Source organism: Ammospiza nelsoni, chromosome 3 (genome assembly GCF_027579445.1).
Source record: "Ammospiza nelsoni isolate bAmmNel1 chromosome 3, bAmmNel1.pri, whole genome shotgun sequence".
In the NCBI taxonomy this organism is placed as follows: domain Eukaryota; kingdom Metazoa; phylum Chordata; class Aves; order Passeriformes; family Passerellidae; genus Ammospiza; species Ammospiza nelsoni.
In genome coordinates this window covers 65512751-65534724 of record NC_080635.1, presented here as the reverse complement: position 1 = coordinate 65534724, position 21974 = coordinate 65512751, and the positions used below count along the sequence as shown (strand labels likewise).

Genomic DNA, 21974 nt, shown 5'->3' with positions numbered 1-21974 from the left:
AGGGACGTGTCTTTGAACCTAGCCATCATGGCTGAGCTGGAAATCAGATCATATTCAGATCAGGAAGGTGAAGCATGGGAGGGAGACATAGTGAAGAAGGCAACAGGAACATCAGAGACTGAGAGCAATGGACACAGGAAATTATTTCTTACAAAAATGGGCAAAGTCACACTGAAATACATGGCAAAATTGCACTCCAGGTCACTGCGAGTCCCCTGGCAAATCTGAAATTACACAGATTGTTCTAAATTCTTAACACAGAACAAAAAGTGGAGAAAAGATTTTGCTAAGCCAAAATTTTCTCTCTGGCTTCGCACCAGACCTATTTGTTAAGAGTTTGAATGGAAAGTCAGAGGCGTATGTGTTTCATAACAAGTTCCCTGCACGCAGGAGTGTACATGTTCAACATCATGTTCCACCTCCACAGCTATGGAAGAGTCAGTATATACATAGCTAGGGAAGATTTATCCTCTGGTTCTCTCATGTACAAATAATGCTATTTCCCAGACATACAATGATAAGCAGCACTCTCTAAGGAATATTCAAGTTACACAAGCTAGCTGAGACACTGGGATTTGACCCTAATTATTTTGTGATTTTGAACATACAAGTAGTATATTCATTTGTTCAAATAAAGTCATTGGCAGAGGTAATCTGACCCTGTACATTGTCCCAGAAGAGTTTGCAAAGATGGCTAGCATTGAGAGCCAGCTGGGACACGCCTAAATTTAACAAAAGGAAGAAAGAGAAAAAAAAAGAAAAAAAACCACTTGCTCTCTGAAACCATTTAAAAACCATCTTCATGAGTAAGAAATAATTCCTCAACACAGGGGTGAATTTCCAGAAAGCAAACAGAAATCAAACTGGCACCAGACAGAACACATACAAGAACAGAAGAGAGGAGATTATCTGTTCAGGAGAAACCAAATGACGCGAGCTCATCACACAGCGTGAGCTCTGGAAAGATGTCATATTTGTCATAGCTGGGAAATGCTAAAAATACAGGTCCAGATCACTCTCTGCTAGCAAAGCACTGAGAGGTGTCTCTGGATGAGGCCTGTCAGGCTCCCTGCTAGCTCATCAGTCCTTCATGGATACAGAGAAAGAGGCAGGACTGCAGAGAGTCAGATCAGGCCTCACATGCCCCCACAGCAGTTCTCTGCTTCAAATGTGCTCACAACAACCTAAGCACACATGTTCACATACTTGAAGGCTTCTATACAAACATACTTGAGTGAGAGATAACCTGTCACAGCTGAAGAAGCACATACCTGCACTTGTGGATCCAATTCCTGCTGTAAGCACAGAGCGTGGCATAATCTTTACTGCATACTTGAGGAACTGAGATTTCCCTGTACCTGGGTCTCCAACCAACAGAAGGTGTGATTCACCTGGGGGAAAACAGTGATGTAGGAGTAGACAGTTCATATACAGACAAACATTGACACAAAATGCTCAGATTAAATAATACTTCTCATATTCATCTAAAATTTAGCATTATATATACATTAAAATATGTAATTTTGCACTATTTATTTGGTGTGATAAATACATTTTTTAATAAAGTCATCTAGACACAAATATTTACAACTGAGTATTTGTGAAGTGTTTGCAGGTATTTGACACTTCCTGTAATATGAGTTCTTACATTTTTGAATACTAATTTCTCAGACTCAGCTCATTCTTGAATATGAAACAGAAGGATACCAGGTTTTAGTTACCATTCCACTATTCAGTTATTTAAATTATTTCAAAATGGACTAATAAAATCAGCAGGCTGTTTTGCTTAAGTAATTCTTTGCCAACGGTTACACAACTTTAGTCTTTTCACAACAATGAAATTACAGAAGTAAATAATTCATCTGCTACAATCTCAGTAGTGCTCTAAACTTTTTTCACTGTTTTCTACAAAATCCATCTTCAATTCAAATATAAAGTCTATAATTTTTTTAGCTGTTAGAGCATTAAGAAAATCCTGTATTTGTATACAGAGACATACTTTTAAAAATTATTATGACCTACGTAGATTATGACCTGTGTACCACCTGGCACATGACATATTTGCCATCTAACAACAACAGAAGGCAAATCAGCAGGCAGGTAACTTGGAGTTACAAGACTAAGTGAGATGTGGTGACAATCACAGATGGAAAAGTCTGGCATTAGAAAGTAAAATTAATCCTTTAATTTTTCCTTTTAACGTACTATAGTGATCCACATTAAGGAAACATTAAGATTCCATCCTTTGATGCCAAATACTGCTGGGAATATTCTACTAGAAATAAATTCAAAATGTCACTTATACAATAAAAAGTGAGATGTTTCAGATAAAACAGCTGCCTTTAATATTCTACCTAATGGAAACCTAAAAGTCTGCTTCTATTGGGTTTTATTTGGGAAAAAATTAAAGTAAAAAGAGGAAGTCTAAACACCCACTTTAACTTGTCTGAGATTTTCGAAGAATAGTCAAAATTGATTAAAACTTGTTCTAACTCAAGAAAATGGGATGATTGCACTTCCAAGTTGTTACTGGTTTGATTTTGGAAGGGTAGGGGGAATGTGGGTGAGGACAGGGATGGGAATGACTGTTACAAAGGATGTGATACTTTTAGAAACGATACAAACCTCTGGTTCGAGTTCCAGCAGCATCAGTCCTCTGCACACCACCAGCAAGCACCATGGCTACAGCCAGCTTCACCAGGTACAATCCAAAAACTTGAGGACATAAGCTAGCCAAAATTTCATTCCTCCCTAAAACAGGAGCAAAAATGGCACTCAGCAGAGTTAAAACTTGGTTTCCCAGGGACTCCCATGTAGACTGACAAATAACTTGGGCAAGAAGAGTAGGGTAGGAAGGAGAATTTAAATTTATTTTCTTTAAATTGCACCTAGAGCAGTTGTTTGATCCAAACTTCCTTCATGATACAGAAGTTAAGTAAGTCACAGTCATCAGCAGCAAAGCCAATCCTATTGCAATTTAAGGAATGAAATGCCATCATGCAAATTCTTTTGTTCCCCATTTACAAGTGTAAAAGCTGTGAAACCTAAAAGTTTACAGATTTCAAAATGTCCCCTTGAAAACTGGTGTGTTGTACATTTAAGAAAACTTCTTACACTTATTCTGCCTTAAACCTGTGCACACATAGTGTGCTTATTTTCTCATTATTACCTTCCTTCTCCTTTGATCCTGTGTCTCCCCCTCCCTACTATAGTCTCTTTCCAGCAGCAGAATATTTCAATCTGCTCTGAAAATGCTGATGGTGTGGAAGATATGTAACAGGATTAATTCTGTTCTTTGAGATTCTGACACCTCCAGCACATAAGGGGTCTCAGGTTATATGCCATGTGTTACTTCCATTGCTAGGGAATAAAAGAGAGTGACCCATTTTGAGAGCTTAACTTCATGTTTTAAATTTAGATGCAAGTACATGGTACTGGCAAAATATAGAGACCTAATGGATGACTTAAGGTACATGTGTTTAATTTGGTGGCCTTCTGAAGGAATTAACACATCTTTGTTCATCCAAAAGTGAAATTTTAACAACGTTGTTCAGCCACACACCGCTCAAGATTTAACTTCACAGTTAGGAGTTAGCATCATTCAATGACTGACATAAAATGCAGTAGTAGCTCTCATTATCTCTTGAAAAACAGGACAGGTACACACACATTCTGTGGCCTCAGACTCCTGAGTCAGATTTAATCTTTGCCCTCAATTTCAACTCGAATTCAGAGAAACAGACTGAAACAGACACCTTGGGCAGTCAGGGTCCTTCTAATTTCCATCTCAACTTTCTTGTAGCCACTTCAAATTTATTTATTCAGAATGGGTAATATTAGATAAAATCACATTGCTCTCTGCAGGCTTCCAAAATTTGTCCTGAGAATGAAAGATTAAAAGGGACCTTCAAAGAAGATCCTGAGTTACTTTCTGAACAGTTCTAATGAGAGCGATAAGAAACATTCTCATTCCAAATAGCAGAAGGAAGAAATGTTATCATTCCAAACAGCAGGAAGCTAGCAATTAAGTTGCTTTCCAGGAAATGCATTTCTGAAGAATCTTTAACACTGACAGGATCTACACTTTCTTATTGTGAGCAGGCTCATTTGAAGGAGGTTCCCACCTGCTTTTCCTCCTGTTTTTCTTTAAAGAAGAAAGACTGAGCCTTTTGCAGGGTTTTACAAAACAGACTGTTTGCTGTTTTACAAAACAGCCTAATAAAGTTCAGTGGTGGAGACCCTAAAGAGTCCATTGAGCTTCTGCAGAGTTGAGGAGAAGGCACTCATTATGGAGAGGGACAGAGTTCCAGACAGAACTACTGGGAATTCCAAGTTGGCTAACTGTGGACCATGGTAAGTTTAGGACCCAGCATACTGACCACTGACTGTTCTGGAAGCCAGTGTGAATTGGAAGGCTCCCCTGCTCCTAACTCAAGGAGCTAGGCATCCCAGAGTTATGTTACAGATGGGATGTGCTAATCCCTATGGTAAAGAAGCAGAGCTTAATTTGGGATGCAGAGACAGTGTGTCAGCTCTCTCACCCCAGAGGCAACAGCTGCGCTGACTAAAGGCAGATCTGATCCACACTATTTCTTCTGAGAAATATGCTTCTTCTTTCTTGATTATAAAACATTTTTCTTTTTTTTTTTCCTCTTACACTTACATTCCTTTTCATTTCTTGTTCATAAATGTTCCAAAAAAGACTTGAATGGAAAGCCCAGAGGATGAAGATCAATGCAGTAGGTTTGGTACTTCCTTCCACCCTACCCCAGTAATAATAAAGTAAGAATTTTGTATTCTTGTAGTGAAAAAAATATATTCTTGATAAATGAGGGGTGAGATAGGATAATGGGGGGAAAATGTATTCAGCCATTATATTTTCACTCCTGATTTCATCTCTATCCAATCCAGTGTCCAACTTAAGTGTTCAACCACTAACCTGCTAAGGGATCATTCCTATGCCTTTCCCAGAAGCCTTCAAATTCCTTGCGAACTTCTTCATCAATTACAACCCCTGCTAGCTGCTCATTGTTCACTTTAACATAGTTGGCTTTTAAAACAAGCTCCAAGTCACAGCGGGCACCCTCGTGGAAAGGTTTCCACCTCTGCATTACCACTCCATACACTGTGATGTCATCTCCTAGAGGTAACAACAAAAATTAATAAAATAACAAAAAAAAAATGTGACTTGAGACATGTAGACACTTCAGCTAGCTGTAATGCACAATAACATGATCTAGATCCTGTGTTACAGTTAACAAGGTTAAAAAATAATCTAACAACAAAAAGCAAAATCTCCTGCATTTACTGGGAGTCTAAAACAAAGGTAAGGTAGGTTGCTTCAGTCTTCAGTGGTAGGAAGCTGTTATGTCTTTCCACTTCTGTTTAAGGGAGGTGAATGCTTAAAGATGTACCTCTGCTTGTTTCCTTTTTTAAAAGAGAGGAATTCCTGGTAAACTGTAGAAGCTCTTTCAATTAGATTGCTTATACCAAAAAAAAAAATTAGTCAAAACTTATTTGGCTTCTGGTAATCTTTGTGGAGAATGAACCCCAGAACCACTTGTTAACATTCTGAGTAGAGCATGCTGAGAAAGTACAGAAGAATGAGAAAGTAATTTCTTGTGGAAATGTGACTATCTGAGAATTTTTAGTCCACTCTCCATTCATCCTCCTGCCACTGAGCTTCTTCTTTGAATGCCAAGGAGCTTTTTCTACCTGCGGTACTCCTTAGAGAGAGGTCAGGTTTCCTGGCTCTCCGAACCTATGGAGGGGCACCTCATGCTGTGTGTCCCAATCTTCTGGGCAGGTTTGGTGTTCTACACTAACAAGGTTTAATGTACTTTCTGTCTGTCACAACACATTACTTACTGATGCTGATCTGTCAAACAGTCAAGATGTAAGCTGACATGGGAGTGCATGACATTTTCTGGAATGGGCATCAGCTGCCACGCCAACGTTCAGCCTGGAACAGCCCCGTGACAGACGAACACGCCTCACTCGAGGAGCCCCCAGCACTGACAGCCACCTGACAGAGATTCATCTCAAGTGGAAAACTAAAAATGCTTGTGGGTACACACACAGGTAATTCATGCTATATCCTCACCAGACTTGCAGCTGTCCACCAAGTCATCTTCCAGAACAACCACCATGCAACGAGGGATGCTTCCAACAGACAGCCTCTGAACCTAGGGGATGGGAAGGAAAAGCACTTCTTAAGAACTGCACCTTTCAAAAGCCTTTAATTTACAGCTGCTCTGGCCTGTGGTCCTTTCCTGGAACTGAGGTCAGTTCTTGCTTTTTACCACAAAACTAAAGTAAGGATGTCAACGCTGCCCTGAACTTAACAATGAAAGTTTAATGCTGATACTAAAGGAAATGGGATTGAGTATTAAATTAGCAGAAGGTGTTCAGTGCTGGCAGATCTTGTGTGATTTCAATATCTTGCTGAAGAAAGCAAAGCTCACTAAAAGAGGTCATTTGAAAGACCAATCTTTTTTTTTATTATAGTTTGAGTTATTACTAGGTACTTCTTAGATATGTAAAGTTGAGTTTGGGTACTGAAGCATGTGCATGGGTTAGATAACGCTTCACTGAAGTAGATACTGAGTGAATATTTCTGTATTTTTCTGGCATTTAACCATGACTTGACAGTCTGAGATTAAGTTTAGGTGTCAAGGATTAAATCAAAAACAGGAAAACCCAAATATATATTGACAAATGTGCCAGTAACTCCTGTAATTCTTTTTCTTTTCTCCAGGGCAAAGTCTGTGCAATCTTGTCACAGTCCATTTCCAACCAGCAATCTTTCCATTTACACTTAGAGCTTGCAATAGTTTTGAGAGTATCCACTGCACAAGAATAACAGTCAGAAGTACCTTTTCATTCTGCAGCCCAGGTCATACATGCCAGAATTCTAAATGTATTCACTCTCTGGTGCCTGGGAAGGTTAATTCACCCTTGTGTATTACCTAAATGGCCACAGGCAGTTCACATCACTGTCAGTACTGATGGCACATGCACAGTTATTTGCAGAGCTCAGTAGGAAGCACAAGGGAAATTCACTCCTAGTTTAACTTTACTGTTTTTAACAAGCCCACATTGCTGAAAATCCTTCCTACCACTGAGATCTGTGTGTCACACAGCATAACAAAATCTAAGTTATAGAGGTTTCCCACATGCCAGAAACAATCATTATGTGTTCATGCAATATAGAGCTTATTTCCTAGAAAGTTTATTCCCTTACTTGTTTCGGTATTCTGAACTTTTAAGACCTTAATTTCTAACTTCACACATTTCTCCTCCACCTTGTCTCTACTTCCACCCAAGGATACCAGCAGAAACCAAACACAAATTCTGGCTGCAGGTTTTGTAAGGATCACATATGCAATAATTGTGGAGTTCAATATTGGCTGAAGGAAAGAACATTTTCAGACACCATGTATTGACCACACTGCACAGCTACAGCTGGCCCTGGCCAACACTGGGCTAGCTTTGTCCTCAGAACCTGTGTTGAACATCAGCATCATGCACAGGAAGTGCTTAGAGAAAAATGCACCCTTGGTGTTACAGGGATTCAAAGTGGAAGGGAAATTTCATCTATGGAACTTTCATCTATTCACTGACTGCTGGTGTTTTGTACAATACTGAATAGAATTACCCAGTTACAGAAGTATGGTCCATGTGTTGGCCTAATTCTTAACTCTTTGACAGGAAATCTCTGACCAATGGGTTACCTGGCTCCTTTCAGTCACCTCAGGCACTTGTTTTAAACAACAGTAGACATCTATACTTTAATACCTTCCCCTTTTGTCTGGTTTTTTTTTCCTTACCTGTTCCTGAATTTTGATTTCTTGATAGTCCCTGCAGCAGGTAGGAGAAGAGGTTGTTCCAGAGAGACACATGAACTTGGTTGAGTTGCAGCCTTCCTCATTGAGGCAGGCTGCTGGCCGGCAGAAGGCGTAGTACTGCTCAAAGTCAGCCCTGACAGCAAACACGTGCTTGCACTTGTTACAGATGTAACTGCGCTCAAACTCCAAAACCTTCACGGAACTGGTGCGGATGACAGTCCCAGTGACAGACAAAAAGTGTCCCACGTCCTTGGATTTAGGGATGTGCTCTCGAGTCAGCTCTGGGCAAACAGGCAAACCTGTTGGACAGAAATATGTACAGCATAAGGCTGTGCTTATCAAACAAGGACTTGCAATGCAGTTAAACAGAAAACATGCCAGACATATAAACAGTAGCCATTGTTATTAGCATTTCATAAACATGATTCAACTATTCATCTGTTGTACCATAAGTCTGATTCACTGTCCTCAGATGGTGGAAATCATCAGACACTGAGCACTAGCTGAAAATGCTGCCAGGTTACTCTCCCACTCTTGCCAGGGGGTGAATAGTCATGAACAGCTTCCATTCATGGAAACAGATCCTGATGTTCTCATATCTGTATTAATTCACGTGTTCCTTTGCAGATGCCATTTATTCTACAACTGGTTTATCTGAATGACAATTTTTTGGTTATGTTACTTAATTGTGGTCCAGTGTTATTCCTGCAGTTAAACAGGTGTAATATTGTGTGAATTCTCAAGTCTAGGCAAACTCACAGTTGGAGAGCATTTGACCTTAAATCCACATTGCATACCAGTAAACCTCGAGCTCAAGGAAGATGGCATAAAAAGAATGTAAAGGGGTTATGAACACAGGCAAAGCAAAATCACTTGTATATTCAAATGCATAGTGACAGGGCACTTTCCACTTGCTCTCCCTTAATTCCACCCCAGCAGCCAGTTCAGTCATGTGCTGATCAGGCTCCAGAGCTCACCCATCACTGGGCACCAGAGTGGCTGAAATCCTCAGGAAGACTAATCTCAACAACCTACAAAGTCCTTACAAAAGTAAACGGTCTTGAGATGCTCATCTGAGCAAAATATTGCCTACCCAGAAATTAGTAATGAACTACAAGATCACAAATAATTATAAACTTAATTTCTTATCTTTACTTCCCAAATATTTTGGAATTATTTTCTACAGAGATGTAAAACTACAAATCTGCTAGGAAATAATGTTTCTAAGGGGACCAAAACTATTTGTGCATTTAGGGCAAATATTCTCAGTGACTTTGGCTGGGGAAAAAAAAAAAGTCATACTTATTTCAGTGTTTTCAACCCCAAATTCCTCATTTTTGACATGCAGAAACATTCCAGTTTGATGCTTTTAAGCAACACTTGACTTTCTGCTCTTGTTCAAAGAAAATATTTTTAACAATTGAACTAATTTTAAAAGGTAAGAGAATAAAGTAGAAGAAGTGGAATTAAATAATCAGGAGGAAGTATTTTGTAAAACTGCAAACAATTTTTTCTCTTTGACTCTAATAAAGCTATTTAAATGTTCTACCAAGCCTGTTGAAATTTTCATTCTACCACAGATTTGCATTTCTAGTCAGTTCAGGGGAAAACAAATCCGTTATTTCTCCACCTGTTTTGGCTTTTTTATTCTTAGTTCAGCATTGCTGCCCCTGAAAAAGCTTTGCAAAATGCATCACATCTTACACTAGAGAGAGCTGCAGCACTATTGTCAGGATATATGATGATCATCTCTGTGAATTTTGAAGAGACAAGAGTCTAAATGTGACAAAAAGAGCCTTCATTCTGATCATACTAGACTGCTTGACAAATTCTTTAATTGACTATGTGCCTCTTTGTATTAGTCACAAAAAAGCTATTCAAAATATCAGAAGCAACTTGGACTTCAGTAACAAACACAGTGCTCAGGCTAATGACAAATAAGGAAAAAATCATTTAATGGATTTGTAGCAAAAAGTAGAAGCTATACAATTAAATTCCTACAATGCTGAAATTCAGATAAAGAACTTTTACTTTCTTCAGTGAACTCAGGGTAATCATCCATTATTAATTACTGCATATCCACACTCCTTCCATCCTATTTTGAACCCCTAGATTCCCTGTCCATATTGGTAGAAAGTATCGAGACTGTACCTTATATCTGGTGTATGCAAAATCACTTTTCCTTACCAAATTCCAAGCCTGACACACAGATACCATCACCAAACTCATGGTAGTTGCCTGCTGCTCCCACCAAGAATAGTTCACCAGCTTCTCATTCCCTCCTTATCTGACATGGGAATGGGAAGTGGCACTCCAAGATGAGAATCCTGAAGGTAATCAGAACTCAGCACCCACTTAAAAGGCAACAGTATCATGGGAAAATTTGGGCGGAAAAAGGGCTATAGAAAATTTATATTGTTTCTTTAGGTTCTTCTCCAGCAAGCCTTTCAGTGGTACAGAACACTAACCAAATTCTGTGGACAGATGTCATTTTGATCCAGCTGGACCTCTCAAGGATAACTCTCCCTGTTCTTCACCAACTTCTCTCCAGCTTATGGATGGAATTATCTGTGGGTCTGCTGACTGAATTATTCTACCAATGATCAGTCAGGCTTGCTTTTATCAGTTACTAAAACTATTTGATCAAGGGGGCTAATTTTGCCAGAGGTTGATAAGGGACTATTTAGACAAAACATCACTGTGGGAGGAATGATCAGCTCCAGCAAGAGGCTGATAAGAGGAAAAGGAATGTCTTAAAGACACCACTACTCATGCAGAGTACTTCCTTGGAGTCTTTTTTCATGCTGAAGCCCTGAATGATGTAAATGCATCTCAGAACACTAGGAGGAAAGTTTTACCTCATTCCTGCTTTCATAGGTACAGGAAGGTGCCTGAGGTCAAATCTCAGCCCAGCACAAGCAGCCATCCTTTTACCTCACACACTCAGCAGCTGTACAAGCTCCTCAGCACCTGAATACCACAGGCGAAATGTATTTCTGATGCATGCATTGTCATTACAACATTTTCATGGAAACTCACTGGAATGAAACACAGGCCTATTTAACAATGTGATTTGTCCAAATTCAAGCTGCCAAAAGACTGAATGATCATAAGCCACTCCACAACAGGGAAGGGGAGGGAAACACAGGCTGCCAGCTCTTGGCTTTGCAGACTATTGCTCCAAATTGTCATAATCAGAAATGACCAGAAGGGATGGTGCCACTGCTGACCCAGTTTCCCACAACAGGCAAAAAAGACATTTCAATCCCAGAACCTGCACTCCACATTTACCAAACCTCAAGGCTACTATAAACTTCCCAATAATAAGGAATAATGATATATCATCTGGCAGTGAAAACATTACTGAAGCCTCCATTATTGATCACGCCTTCCAAGAGTTCCTTCCAATTTTATGACAAGCAATTTTGTAACAGTTAAGCATGAAATTTAACAGTTTCAGACGAAATTGTTACAAGACAACTCAAAATTTAGACTTTGGAAGATGGCTGGAGCCAATAAGGACTGAGTGCCAACTGGCATGTTAGGGAAGGCAACCTGCAGTAAAACTTTGGAACTATTTTATCTTCCCCTAAAACTTTTTTCCTAGGATTGTTTTTAACTTTCTTCTTCTCTCTACATCTTCTGTCTAAAAGAAATAGTGTAAGACCAGCTGCTGCTATGGCTGCTCAATAAACACTAACGATTCCCTCTGCTTCAAACACGGGAACGGCGAGAATTAAACCGGCTCATTCCACGGCGCCACAACAGCTGGTTACAAAGTAAAGAAATTTTGGCAGTTTCCCTGAAAAGCCAAGTGAGAATAGTTTGTTACAGAGTAGGGAGATGTTGGCAGTTTCCCTGAAGAGCCAAGAAATGCCGGCAGTCCCGGCTGGGAGCTGCAGCCCCGCACTCACCCGAGACCCTGGCGTGCAGGTTCTGCTTGAGGCTGAGCTGCGCGGGCTCCGCGCTCTCCTGCAGCGCTGCCAGCGCGGCCCGGCGCAGCGCGCTGTCGAAAATCGGGAGCACCTCGCTGGGGAAGGCGTTGAAGAACTCGCCGATCTCCATGTTGGTCTCAAAGAGCGTCAAGGCGTCGACGACGACCGGGTAGTGCGCCTGCTCGTCCGCCTCCCTCAGGATGGCCAGGATTTCGTCCCTGTGGTGCTCCAGCACGTAGGACTCGAACACCTGCCCGATGAGGCTCACCTGCTCCGCGCTCAGCACCATGCTGTCCCTGGCTGCCCGAGGAGGCGCTCACACAGCGCCGCTTGCCGCTACAGCCGCGCGCCGGGCGGGAAACTTTGTCTTTCCCTGGGACAAGCCCAGCGAGGAGCCAGGCGAGGCGGGGCGGGGCGCGGCTCCCGAGCTCGGGCAGGGAAACCTCCTCAGGGCGGCCCCTCCGCCCCGCCGCTGCCCGGGACCGGGACCGCGGCAGACACCGGGGCCGCGCCGAGCCGCCCGCCCCTCAGTGACGGCTCCCGCCAACCCAGCCCGCCCCGCCCCGCCTGCCGGTGAGAGGCGGGGCGCTGCTCCCGGTAGTGCGAGAAGCGGACCCGGGCGGCTCTCCTTCCCTCGCTCTGCGGGCGATGAGGGCAGGCGGCTCTCGCAGCCCCTTGCCCGGCCCTCCCGCTCCAGCGCGGCAAGTTTTGAGGGCGGCCGGGCGGGCGCTGCCCCAAGCGCTTCCCGTCCCGCTCAGCGCCGGGCAGCGAGGGGTGCGCTGCGCTCCCGGCAGCCGAGGCGGGCAGCGCTCCGCGGCCGCTCCGCTCCCCCTCGGTACCTGCAGCGGGGCCGCCCCGCTCCCGCCGCTTCCCACCGCGCCGAGGCAGCGGCCGCAGCTCCCTCGCCCGGCGGGAGGAGCGGCTTCGTCCCCGCCCCTCCACGCCCGGGCCCGGCGCGCCCTGAGCGGGGCGGGGCGGCGGAGAGCGGCCGGGGCCGGGCGGGATGGCTGGCGGGGCGCTTCCCGCGGGAGAACCGGCCCGCCCGGAGCAGGAGCAGGACAGGGGCGGCGAGCCCGGCATGGGGCAGTCCATGCTCCAGCTGCTCGGCCTCTCGGGAACAAAAGATCCGCCTGCGGGCTCTCCTGCCGCTCTCTGCAGCCCGTGGGGAGAGCCGCTGCCCCTGCACAGCGTGGGGGATTGCGAGGCGGGATGAAGGGGGCTGTGGGCAGCGGCAGCCTCGAGGCAGCTGAAGCTGCTTCCTACAAGCTCCCTCTCCACCCCCGTGGGTTACACCTAGAAGTCTAAATTGGGCTTCTTTAGAGCTGCACGACAAACCACCACTCCGCCTTCTTCATGAGGGCGTAACAGAGTCTGAGGAGTTTGGGGATTTTATTCTTAATGTAACCAAAAAACAGGGTTTGCTGCAGGCTCTAAAGCTTTTGCTTATGCCTAGAATTTACAGTATTTTGAATAGTTTCTCATCTGTATTTTTTTTTTCCTACGTATAACAACCCAGTGACATGCTCTACAATTATTTGAAATAGTTTGAGTTTTAGCTGATGCTATATCAAAGTCGTGTTCCAGGCTGTTACGATCTGGTTTAAACCCAGAAGAGCAAAGAAAACGAAGTCTCTGTATATCAAACGAAAAGAACTTTGAAAGTTCAAAATATATCCAAAATACATTATTAAAAACAAACGAAGTTAAATGTTGGTGTGAAAAAATGGATATATTTTATTTAATAGTAAAAGAGGCAAAGATAAAAAAAGAGAAAAGAAACAGAGAAGTGTGCATGGGGGATGGAGAGGACAGGAAGAGTGACAGAGGTTAGGTAGAAACATAATGCCCTTCTTAGGGTCCCAATGATTGTCTTCTGTTTTACTTGCATATTTTCTTGGTACCTCTGAGAAGATATTTGAATCTTTTTCATACATTCATTCAAGTCCTGCAATATCACAGAGCACAACTTAACGTCCCCATAGCTTCAAAGTGTTGAGTGATCTTGAAACTTTTCTCCATTGAGCTTCTCATTCCCAGGCCCTCCCATGGTTAGCCTGTATTAATGATGATGAATTCTTGATAGGCAATCAAAACAAAAATCACTGTCCATGTAAGATCTTAACCAAAAAGTGTACTACAATAACACCAATAGTTCTATAATAAAAACATATAAAAAGAAATGTACACAGTTTGTATTTTAATACAAAATTTTACAGTTGGTGGAGGGGTAAATCAACACTTCTCAAAGCTAAATAATATCCTTTAGACACCTTATTATCAAGTTATGATGTATGGCTTTAATATGTAAAGTAACTACTTTAGTGCCTTAATAAAACTAAGATAATTAATGTCTAGCATGTTGAGTTTTTTCCCCCTCAGTCCTATTTAAATTTTAATGAATAGGAGAGCTGCAGTGGATACTTCACCTCTTGACTACATTATCTTACTATCCGTGAGTTCATCTGAAGAATGTTTGGCCGGCAAAGAAGGGAATGGTCTTGGAATGTTTGGGGAAAAAGTTTGTGTGGAAGCTCACAGGTGCTTTAAATCACATATCAGATTTCACTGAATTGCTACTCCACCTGCTATCAGAAGAGGATTTCTGCATAGGACTCCTGTCTGATGAATGAGTGGGTCGACGTTCAGTTACCTCACCTGCATTGTTTGCAAACACAAACTTCAGCGTAATTGTAGATATTGCCTAAATTCTCACCTGAAGGAAACAGTGTTTCCAGCACAAGACTGCTTCATAGGGATTATAAAGAGGAAGTGTTTTAACCCCAGATATGCCTCTAGAAGAAAAATACATTTTATGTTACAAAATGGTCCTGTTGTAACCAATGTAATAGATTCAGCTGCAAAGGCACTCTTGAGATCTGCACTTAAAATATAAATTGATCACTATGAAAATTCAAAACAAGCTCTTTCTCTGGCATACGCTTTCAGTGTCAACTTTAATCAGTTTATAGTGCTGGTTTTGCAAGATACAAACCCAGGCTGCTATTTTCCAATAATGACACACAGTTATTGGTGCACATTTGTTAGCAGTTACCTGCCTCCTGGTATGGCAGAGCTGTCATGTCTGTGGATTTCTGGAGGTATCCACGTCTGCTTCCTCAGACTGTGTTGGCAGCCTGAACAAGCAGTGCAGCAGTATGAAAAACAGTGCAGCTTCCTGCAACTGGGGCAGCTGATTTTTCAATTGCAGAGCAAGTAGCAGATGTTGGTATGTAAAGGCAGTGATCAGGGAGTGGTTCCTACAAGAAAAAGCTGAAGTTATTTATCAATTTACTATTATTTAATAGTAACTAGTAACTGTTATGTACTTAGCTGAGTAATGAAGAAATGTTTGCTCAATAAGAAGTTATCAAAAAATGTTTGAGGCCCTTTCAAAAACCCATGAGATAGCCTCTTTTGAAATCATGATGCAAAGTGGACAGGGAAAAGTAATTGTTTCAAATTATTGGATGGAGACAGTGCTGGCAGTTACCAGCCTGAAAAGTTCTCTTGTCCTGGGCTTGAAACACTTGCCTGGTTTGGCTCTGCTTTCCACTTGGAATAATGGCTTTCTTACATAAACCGTATTACTATTTTTGCTTTGAGGTCCCTCCTGATAGTCCTGTGTGGTGATGAAGACAAAGACTTAACCCTGCTCTGTTTTTCAGTTTTACAGAACACAGTGTGTGCCCTCAATGTGGGTTTGTTCCAGGAGAGTCCAGAAGTGCCCATTAACGCTGTGGTCAGGGTGGTGGCACAGAGTGCAGTTTTACACTGCCAGCAAGGCTGCATATGCTCCATGAGAAGGGCTCATGGATCCCACAGGTTAAGGAAAGGTTTAGACCAGGCAGCATGAATATGGCTGGATGTTCACATGGCTGTGAAACGTGGGCTCCAGACTATGCCCTAAGGTGTGTCTCCTGGCAGCTGATGCTGAGGCTGCCTATGAACTCATGAATCCTTGCACTTTCAGCTTTTTCCAGAATACCAGGTACTGCAAAGACCTAGAACATAATGGCATTGTCATCATGCAAGCTCCTTAATCCCAAAGCTAGATACTGATTTCTTTTACAAATACGTTTTACAGAGTTCTCAACGCCATTTGGAAGAAAACAGAATTTTTCCTAGTTTCCTCTGGTTGTTTTTTGGGCATTTGATTTTTGGTCCGTTTCGGGACTTTTTTTTTTTGGCTGCTTTTTTGGTTTGAGGAGACGGATAAGGCAGTGGTACAGCTGCTGAGTGTGGCAGACATGGCAACTGAGAGTTTCTTAATATTCAGATGCCTACTAGTAAAAATGGGCACACCTTTCACTGAATAGGTAAATGTAGGGATCATTATCTTTGTATTCCTGTTAAGCTATTCATTCCATACGAGAAAATGCACAAATGAAGTTGAAGACGGGAGAAGGCAGCTGATCCCTTGCAAAGCATGCAAGAAAAAATACACAACACTCACTTCAGAACATTGTAACAAAATGATCTAGTGAATTTTATTTTGGGTAACAGCCAAGAAATCTGACATTTTGCCCAATATGGCTTTCTTCTAAAATTAAAAAGTTGCATATACCTACAGTTGAGTCCACCAGCTACAGAAAATCTGATGTATACATTTTTAATCCATGGCAGCATCACCAGAATACAGCTTTCAGTGGTGTTTTCAAGGTGAATTATATGATAGAAGTTTTTAAATGTGCATTTAGAAGATTTTTATATTGTTTATATGAAAACATACAAATTTTTCATTTATACATATAGTACATATAAAACTCCTTGTAATTAGCAAGTATCTTCATCTGGGTATTTACCTTTGTGCATATAGCAGAAAAAGGATGCAGTTAGGGCTTTAGATGAAATATTAAAGTTCAAGACCTTTGTATATGCTAACTAGAACCTTATTCAAATAACTCAAACATATATTTTTCCTGCTTTTAAAAGATAAGAGATTTATCTTAAAAATACATTCATAAAACAAAGACAATATTCTCCCTGAGACTACCAGTGTGAGTTAATTTGTGGTAATCTTTGAATGAAAAAATATAAAAAAGACAATAAGCTCTGGTTTTCTTTATGCTGCAACAAATTTCTTGAGCAATACTGACATCATAAAAGGTATAGATTGGGGAATCATGCTCACTAGCTGAAAAACAGTTTCATATATTAGTTTAAGAAGAAGGAAAAAATTTAATATAGACAAGGGAAGGTAACTAAGTTTTAATGAAAGACCTGTATCTGTATTAATGAGAAAAAGTAGTGTAGTTGGTATTTGTTTTTTTGTGGCTTCTGTTTTTTTCATTTCAGACATGAATTTTATCCAAAGCAAGACTATATGCTCATAATGTAGATTCTTGATTTACACAGAGAGACCTAAAACAATTTTCTAAGTATTTCAAGCATTTGTTTTTGTTAATATTCATAAAAGAAATATAGAACCTGTGGGAACAGTTTTTGTTTGAATTCAATGATAAAATCTTTGATTAGAACTAGGTGGTGAAATCTCATAAGCAATAGGTGAGGAATCAACCCCCCTCCCCAATGAACAGCTCCTGGCTTGTGGCTTTTTTCATCTTCTGTCAGAATCCATCTGCTCTGGAGGCCAGCAGCTACACTAGCTTTGTTTAGCATTCTTCCTTTTAAATGCTAGCCACAGAAGTTTTTTTAAATTGCTACAAAGTAACAGAACTGGGATGCATTAAACATATCCCACCCAAATTGGAGAGAGTGAGAGATATATATTTTTCCTTTTACAGTTCAAGTTGTATTTATAGTAACCATGCAATTATGTTATTTGGGGGGAAAAGCCTTACATGAAATCAAAGAAAACACATTTATAGGAAAAAGGGGGGAAAAGCATTATGTTTGTTCTACCAAAATTTATTATGTAGTAATTACAAAGTTCAAAGATTCTTCATGTTAAATAAAAATAATAGTTATAATTACACATATTGTATAGTACCATGTCAGGTGATTCCAACAAATATAACATGAAATACAGTGCAGTTTCAAATCAGAAAGACAAATACTTTCTCATTCACAGTGTTTGACAAATTACAGGAAAGCTTGTTCACATGAGGGTTTACTTAAGGTCATGCTCTTATAAACAGTCCACACCACGCTGTGCCACAAAGACAAATCATCTCTCAGAACGTAAAGTATCGGGCAAACCACTCCTGGCGTTGTGGGTCGGGGGAAGCCACTGGTGAGGCATCAGTCTGAGGAGGGCTACATTCACAAAGAGAAAAAAAAACAATTATCCTACAACTACGTGAAAAGTACAACTGTTAGGAGACGAAAAAGAAAATCACAGAGTATTCAGTAAGGAACACAGTCTGTTTTTCCATGGATTAATTTATCAGTGTGCCTTAGGATGTGATTTAATGTCTCCCTATAGAATCTGTGATCATCCACTCCATTGGAGAGCATCAGCAGCACAAGTTCAGTTCAGAAGCCACATTAGAGGGTGGGCAAGTAATGTTTTGGAAAACATAATTTTAAATCTCATAAAGAGCTGTAGTTTTCAGGAAGAAGAAAAATAGTTTTCTTGGAAAAGCATGACTGTAGAAGGTCCTCTTTTAGCATCCTTTTCCTGTGGTAAAGTTAATTTTGAAAAATATGATGTGAACATCATATTTGTGGACATGTGCTCACAAAGACTGGCTGGCAACTGAACAGAAATACACACTTTTGTAATAATACCCATCACAAATATCACTAGCAATTGTTCATGCACACACCTGAAATATGCCAAGATACTAGAAAAAACAAACTGCTGTGCTGCAAACAGCATTTGGCTCCTCTTTGAAAACTTAGCATTCTCACAAAATGAGCAGGAAAGAATAATTTAAATTTAACTACACAAATTCCTTTATCAATAAAAATTGGTAATAAAATAATTTCTACTATAGGATAATAGAGAGCACAAAACATTTTAGAGTGTAAACTCCAGCATCACAGTCCATGGGGTCATGCACATGCATGTTTATAGATACCTGAGCATATTCATGCACATAACATGCACAGGAAAAAACATAGCAACAGTACTTTTTTTTTAAAGAAAAAGGTTTTCTTGAAAAATATTGTTTTCCCTTATCTATTTTAGATTCTATTATTTGGTTCCCTTTATAATTAGCAGTTGCCAGGTATGTGATCTGTTGCATTAAACCAAAGGAGAGAGGAACCACATTTGTGGTTTTACATTTCACTTTAAGTTGGCAACTTAGAGGTGAGAGATCAGCATCTGCTAGATTCAAAGTACAGCACTTCAGTGCATTGAATATGTGGGCATATCAAGATACAAGATTAAAATTCTGCCTGTAAAATGCCATTTTTAAGTTATTCAATTCAGTAGATTATTTTGTGAGAGAATTACTTGAGACTTTAATGCTGGTTGTGATTACTGGAAGCTCAGCATTAAGCACCCAAGCCTGTACATTTCCTGTTGCTGTAGTAAGGTTACTCCTATGAAACAATTTCATATGCGTGAGGAAAGAGGAAACACAAAACATTCGCCTAGCACGAAAAATAATTTTTTTATATAAAAATCATTATGCTATATTACTAAATAAACAAACCTTCGTGCTAGTATCAATTCCTAAATGAAAACCAGTAAATAACACAAACATCTAAAACAATTGTTCATATATGTAAACAATTGGAAGCACATGAATTCTGTTAAGGTATTTATAAAGGTTTTCAAAGTTCAAGGCTTAGGAAAAAGTGAGAGACTACTTCACATTTCTACAAGGTCTACAATAAAAAGGAATACTATAAAGAGGTTATAATTATAACGTAAAAATTAAAAACGCTGTAAGAGTACTTGTACCTCTGAAAGGCTGATAGAGCAAGTGGGATTCAGCTCAATAAGAATGCAAAATTTTCCAAAGTTAAGCAAAAAAAAAAGTTTGGTGAGGCAGTGCTCACCTCAAAAACGTCTTGGGCTCTTTGGGTGGCACTGGCTGTGGTAGTGGTTTGCTGCTGCTGAACTCAATATCGTGGATGGGTGAGTTAGGAATGGGGTCCAGGCGGTTTGGATGTCCATTGCCCACCACTCCGCTAGATTCCAGAGCACTTAGATTGGGGACACTCACAAACCTGTTTGTTGATTTATCGTTCTTCTTCTTTTGCTGCATTAAAAATAACAAACGTAAGGAAGGCTTCTTGCACCGGGACAGATGAGGACATTGGCTAATTTAGAAGTTTTAGTGATGGCTGGCTTGGAGGTTATTTTGAAGGAGAGGAATTGGGATAGATTGGGCTCTTTTTCCAGTTGTAGTCTTCTGTTTGCTTTGACCTGAACACCACAAATTTTCACAGAAAAATCGAATTTCTAATCAAAATTATTAGGTTATTATGATTTAGTGTAATAATCAATGACTTTATCACATGAGTATATGATCTTTCAATATAACATTTGGGTTATATTGAAACATTGGTTCTATTTAAGCATGTATTGATTCTATTTAAACATTGGAGATTGACAATCTTGTGGGAAATTTCCTTTCAGTCTGTTAAATCTTTCATGTTTAATTAAATCTTTTCTTCATATCCGTGAAACAGCCCGGCTATCAAATGCAATTACAGCAAATTTAAATGATAAAAAACTGGGTCTTTCCAACACATTTCACTCCATCACTGAGGCACATTTTGGTAACTGGACCATAAAATCTAGAAAAGCACCTACACTTCTTTCAGAGCAATTACACCCTCTCAGTCAGCAAAGCATTATAGCAGAACAGCTAAAGATTAAAATATTACTGTACAGAAGTCCAGTTTCTTTCGCAAAGAAAGGGCCTGGCTTTGATGCTAACACAGCTGCCACTTCTAGACACCAGATGGCACAATTGAACATGTTTTTTTTTCAATACTCTGTACTTCTCTTGACAGTATTTCAAGGGATTCAAAATCTTTAGGAAATCTATTTTTATTTCACTATTTTACATTCCAGAACACATCACACAAGGGATGAATATGGCTCAGTGATCCTCTCTGTTTTTATAGATATTTTAATGCAGAAGGATGTTTCAAATAATTTTATCACTTTTCTTTTTAATGGCTGTCTGACAGGACATGGTGTGTCTTTTCTGACTTCTATCACATTTTTCATGTCCACAATAAAATACTAAAATTCAAAGTGCCTTATTTCCAAAAATAGGAGTTTTTGACATACCCAGAGCAATAAAAAACTTCCTTGCTCAAAAATACAATGAATTATGTATTATTTATATCTATAATAAATAATTACTTTCAATTACTTATATGCAACCCTAACAAAGCAGCTAGGAGGAAAACCCCTTAAGGGCTTATTAACTACATATATGTGAACTAAATAAAAGGAAAGAGAAGTGGAAACTCGTGTTTTTTCTATATAATATTTTCTAGCAGAATTCCACCTGAAACAGGAGAGCTGTTCTATTTGAGGGTGGGCACAAGTTCAGCTGGAGACAGAGTCCTATGGTTTGTTTGCACTTTCTTCTCTTAAGCTCTCTGCTAGCTTTGATTTCAGTGTCTGACCTCTCCAGTGTTGGCAGATGCAAATGATACTAATTGCAGACACATACTTGTGGGTGTGTTTGTCAATACACAATTGAAATACCCTGACAATCTAACAGAAAGCTGTAATAGAAAACAGTGGGTTTTAAGCATCATAGTGAATGATCATCAGCTACAAAAGATTAAACTAAGATTGTCCCATACATGTCTGCTGTAGTAGCTGAAGAGACAAGAAATAAGAAGAAATAGTTTGGTGAAAGCAACTAACTGTATGTAAAATACACTTGCAGGACAATATCTGCTGTAATTAAAACAGTGTGTTAAACAAACTGTAGTTAAATCTGTGTGCTCCACAGGTGGCTCATTTCTGGAAAGTGCATGTTATCCACGTAAGTGCTTAGAAAAATAGTACGATTTATATAATATTCTCTATGAAACAATCTATGCTTGAAACAGTCAAATCTGGAGAGAAAATTGTGTGAATTGTTTCCATGAAATTCATGCAAAGTATTAAGAAATTTTAGATGTAAGAATGTAATACTATACTAAACATTGCAGAAATTAGAGTAGCTCTAACACATACTGCAATGGCTGTAATTTCGCATTAATATGCAAAGCCTGTAGTAACTCATAACTTGTCTTTTTTTTTTTTACAAAAAAAAAGAAAAGAGAATCAGAATTTCAGTTTCTTTGTAATTCATTCTCCAAT

General features: G+C 40.1%; 2 protein-coding genes across 6 annotated transcripts in view; both read right to left on the bottom strand.

Annotated features, from left to right (window-relative positions):
* MCM9 (minichromosome maintenance 9 homologous recombination repair factor) overlaps positions 1-12216 on the bottom strand; it is a 47010-nt gene extending 34794 nt beyond the window's left edge. For both annotated transcript variants that reach the window (XM_059467841.1, XM_059467843.1), the window contains exons 1-6: positions 11762-12216; positions 7830-8146; positions 6104-6185; positions 4940-5140; positions 2626-2751; positions 1272-1391 (exon numbers count right to left, since the gene is read on the bottom strand). In XM_059467841.1, the coding sequence (XP_059323824.1) occupies positions 1272-1391; positions 2626-2751; positions 4940-5140; positions 6104-6185; positions 7830-8146; positions 11762-12071 (1156 nt within the window). In that variant the 5' untranslated portion in view covers positions 12072-12216. The remainder of the gene's footprint in view (positions 1-1271; positions 1392-2625; positions 2752-4939; positions 5141-6103; positions 6186-7829; positions 8147-11761) is intronic.
* A 4028-nt stretch (positions 12217-16244) lies between these two features.
* Positions 16245-21974, bottom strand: part of FAM184A (family with sequence similarity 184 member A) — a 74091-nt gene continuing 68361 nt past the window's right edge. For all 4 annotated transcript variants that reach the window (XM_059468187.1, XM_059468188.1, XM_059468189.1 and 1 more), the window contains 2 exons: positions 19697-19899; positions 16245-17998 (listed from right to left, as the gene is read on the bottom strand). In XM_059468187.1, coding sequence (XP_059324170.1) covers positions 17917-17998; positions 19697-19899 — 285 coding nt within the window. In that variant the 3' untranslated portion in view covers positions 16245-17916. The remainder of the gene's footprint in view (positions 17999-19696; positions 19900-21974) is intronic.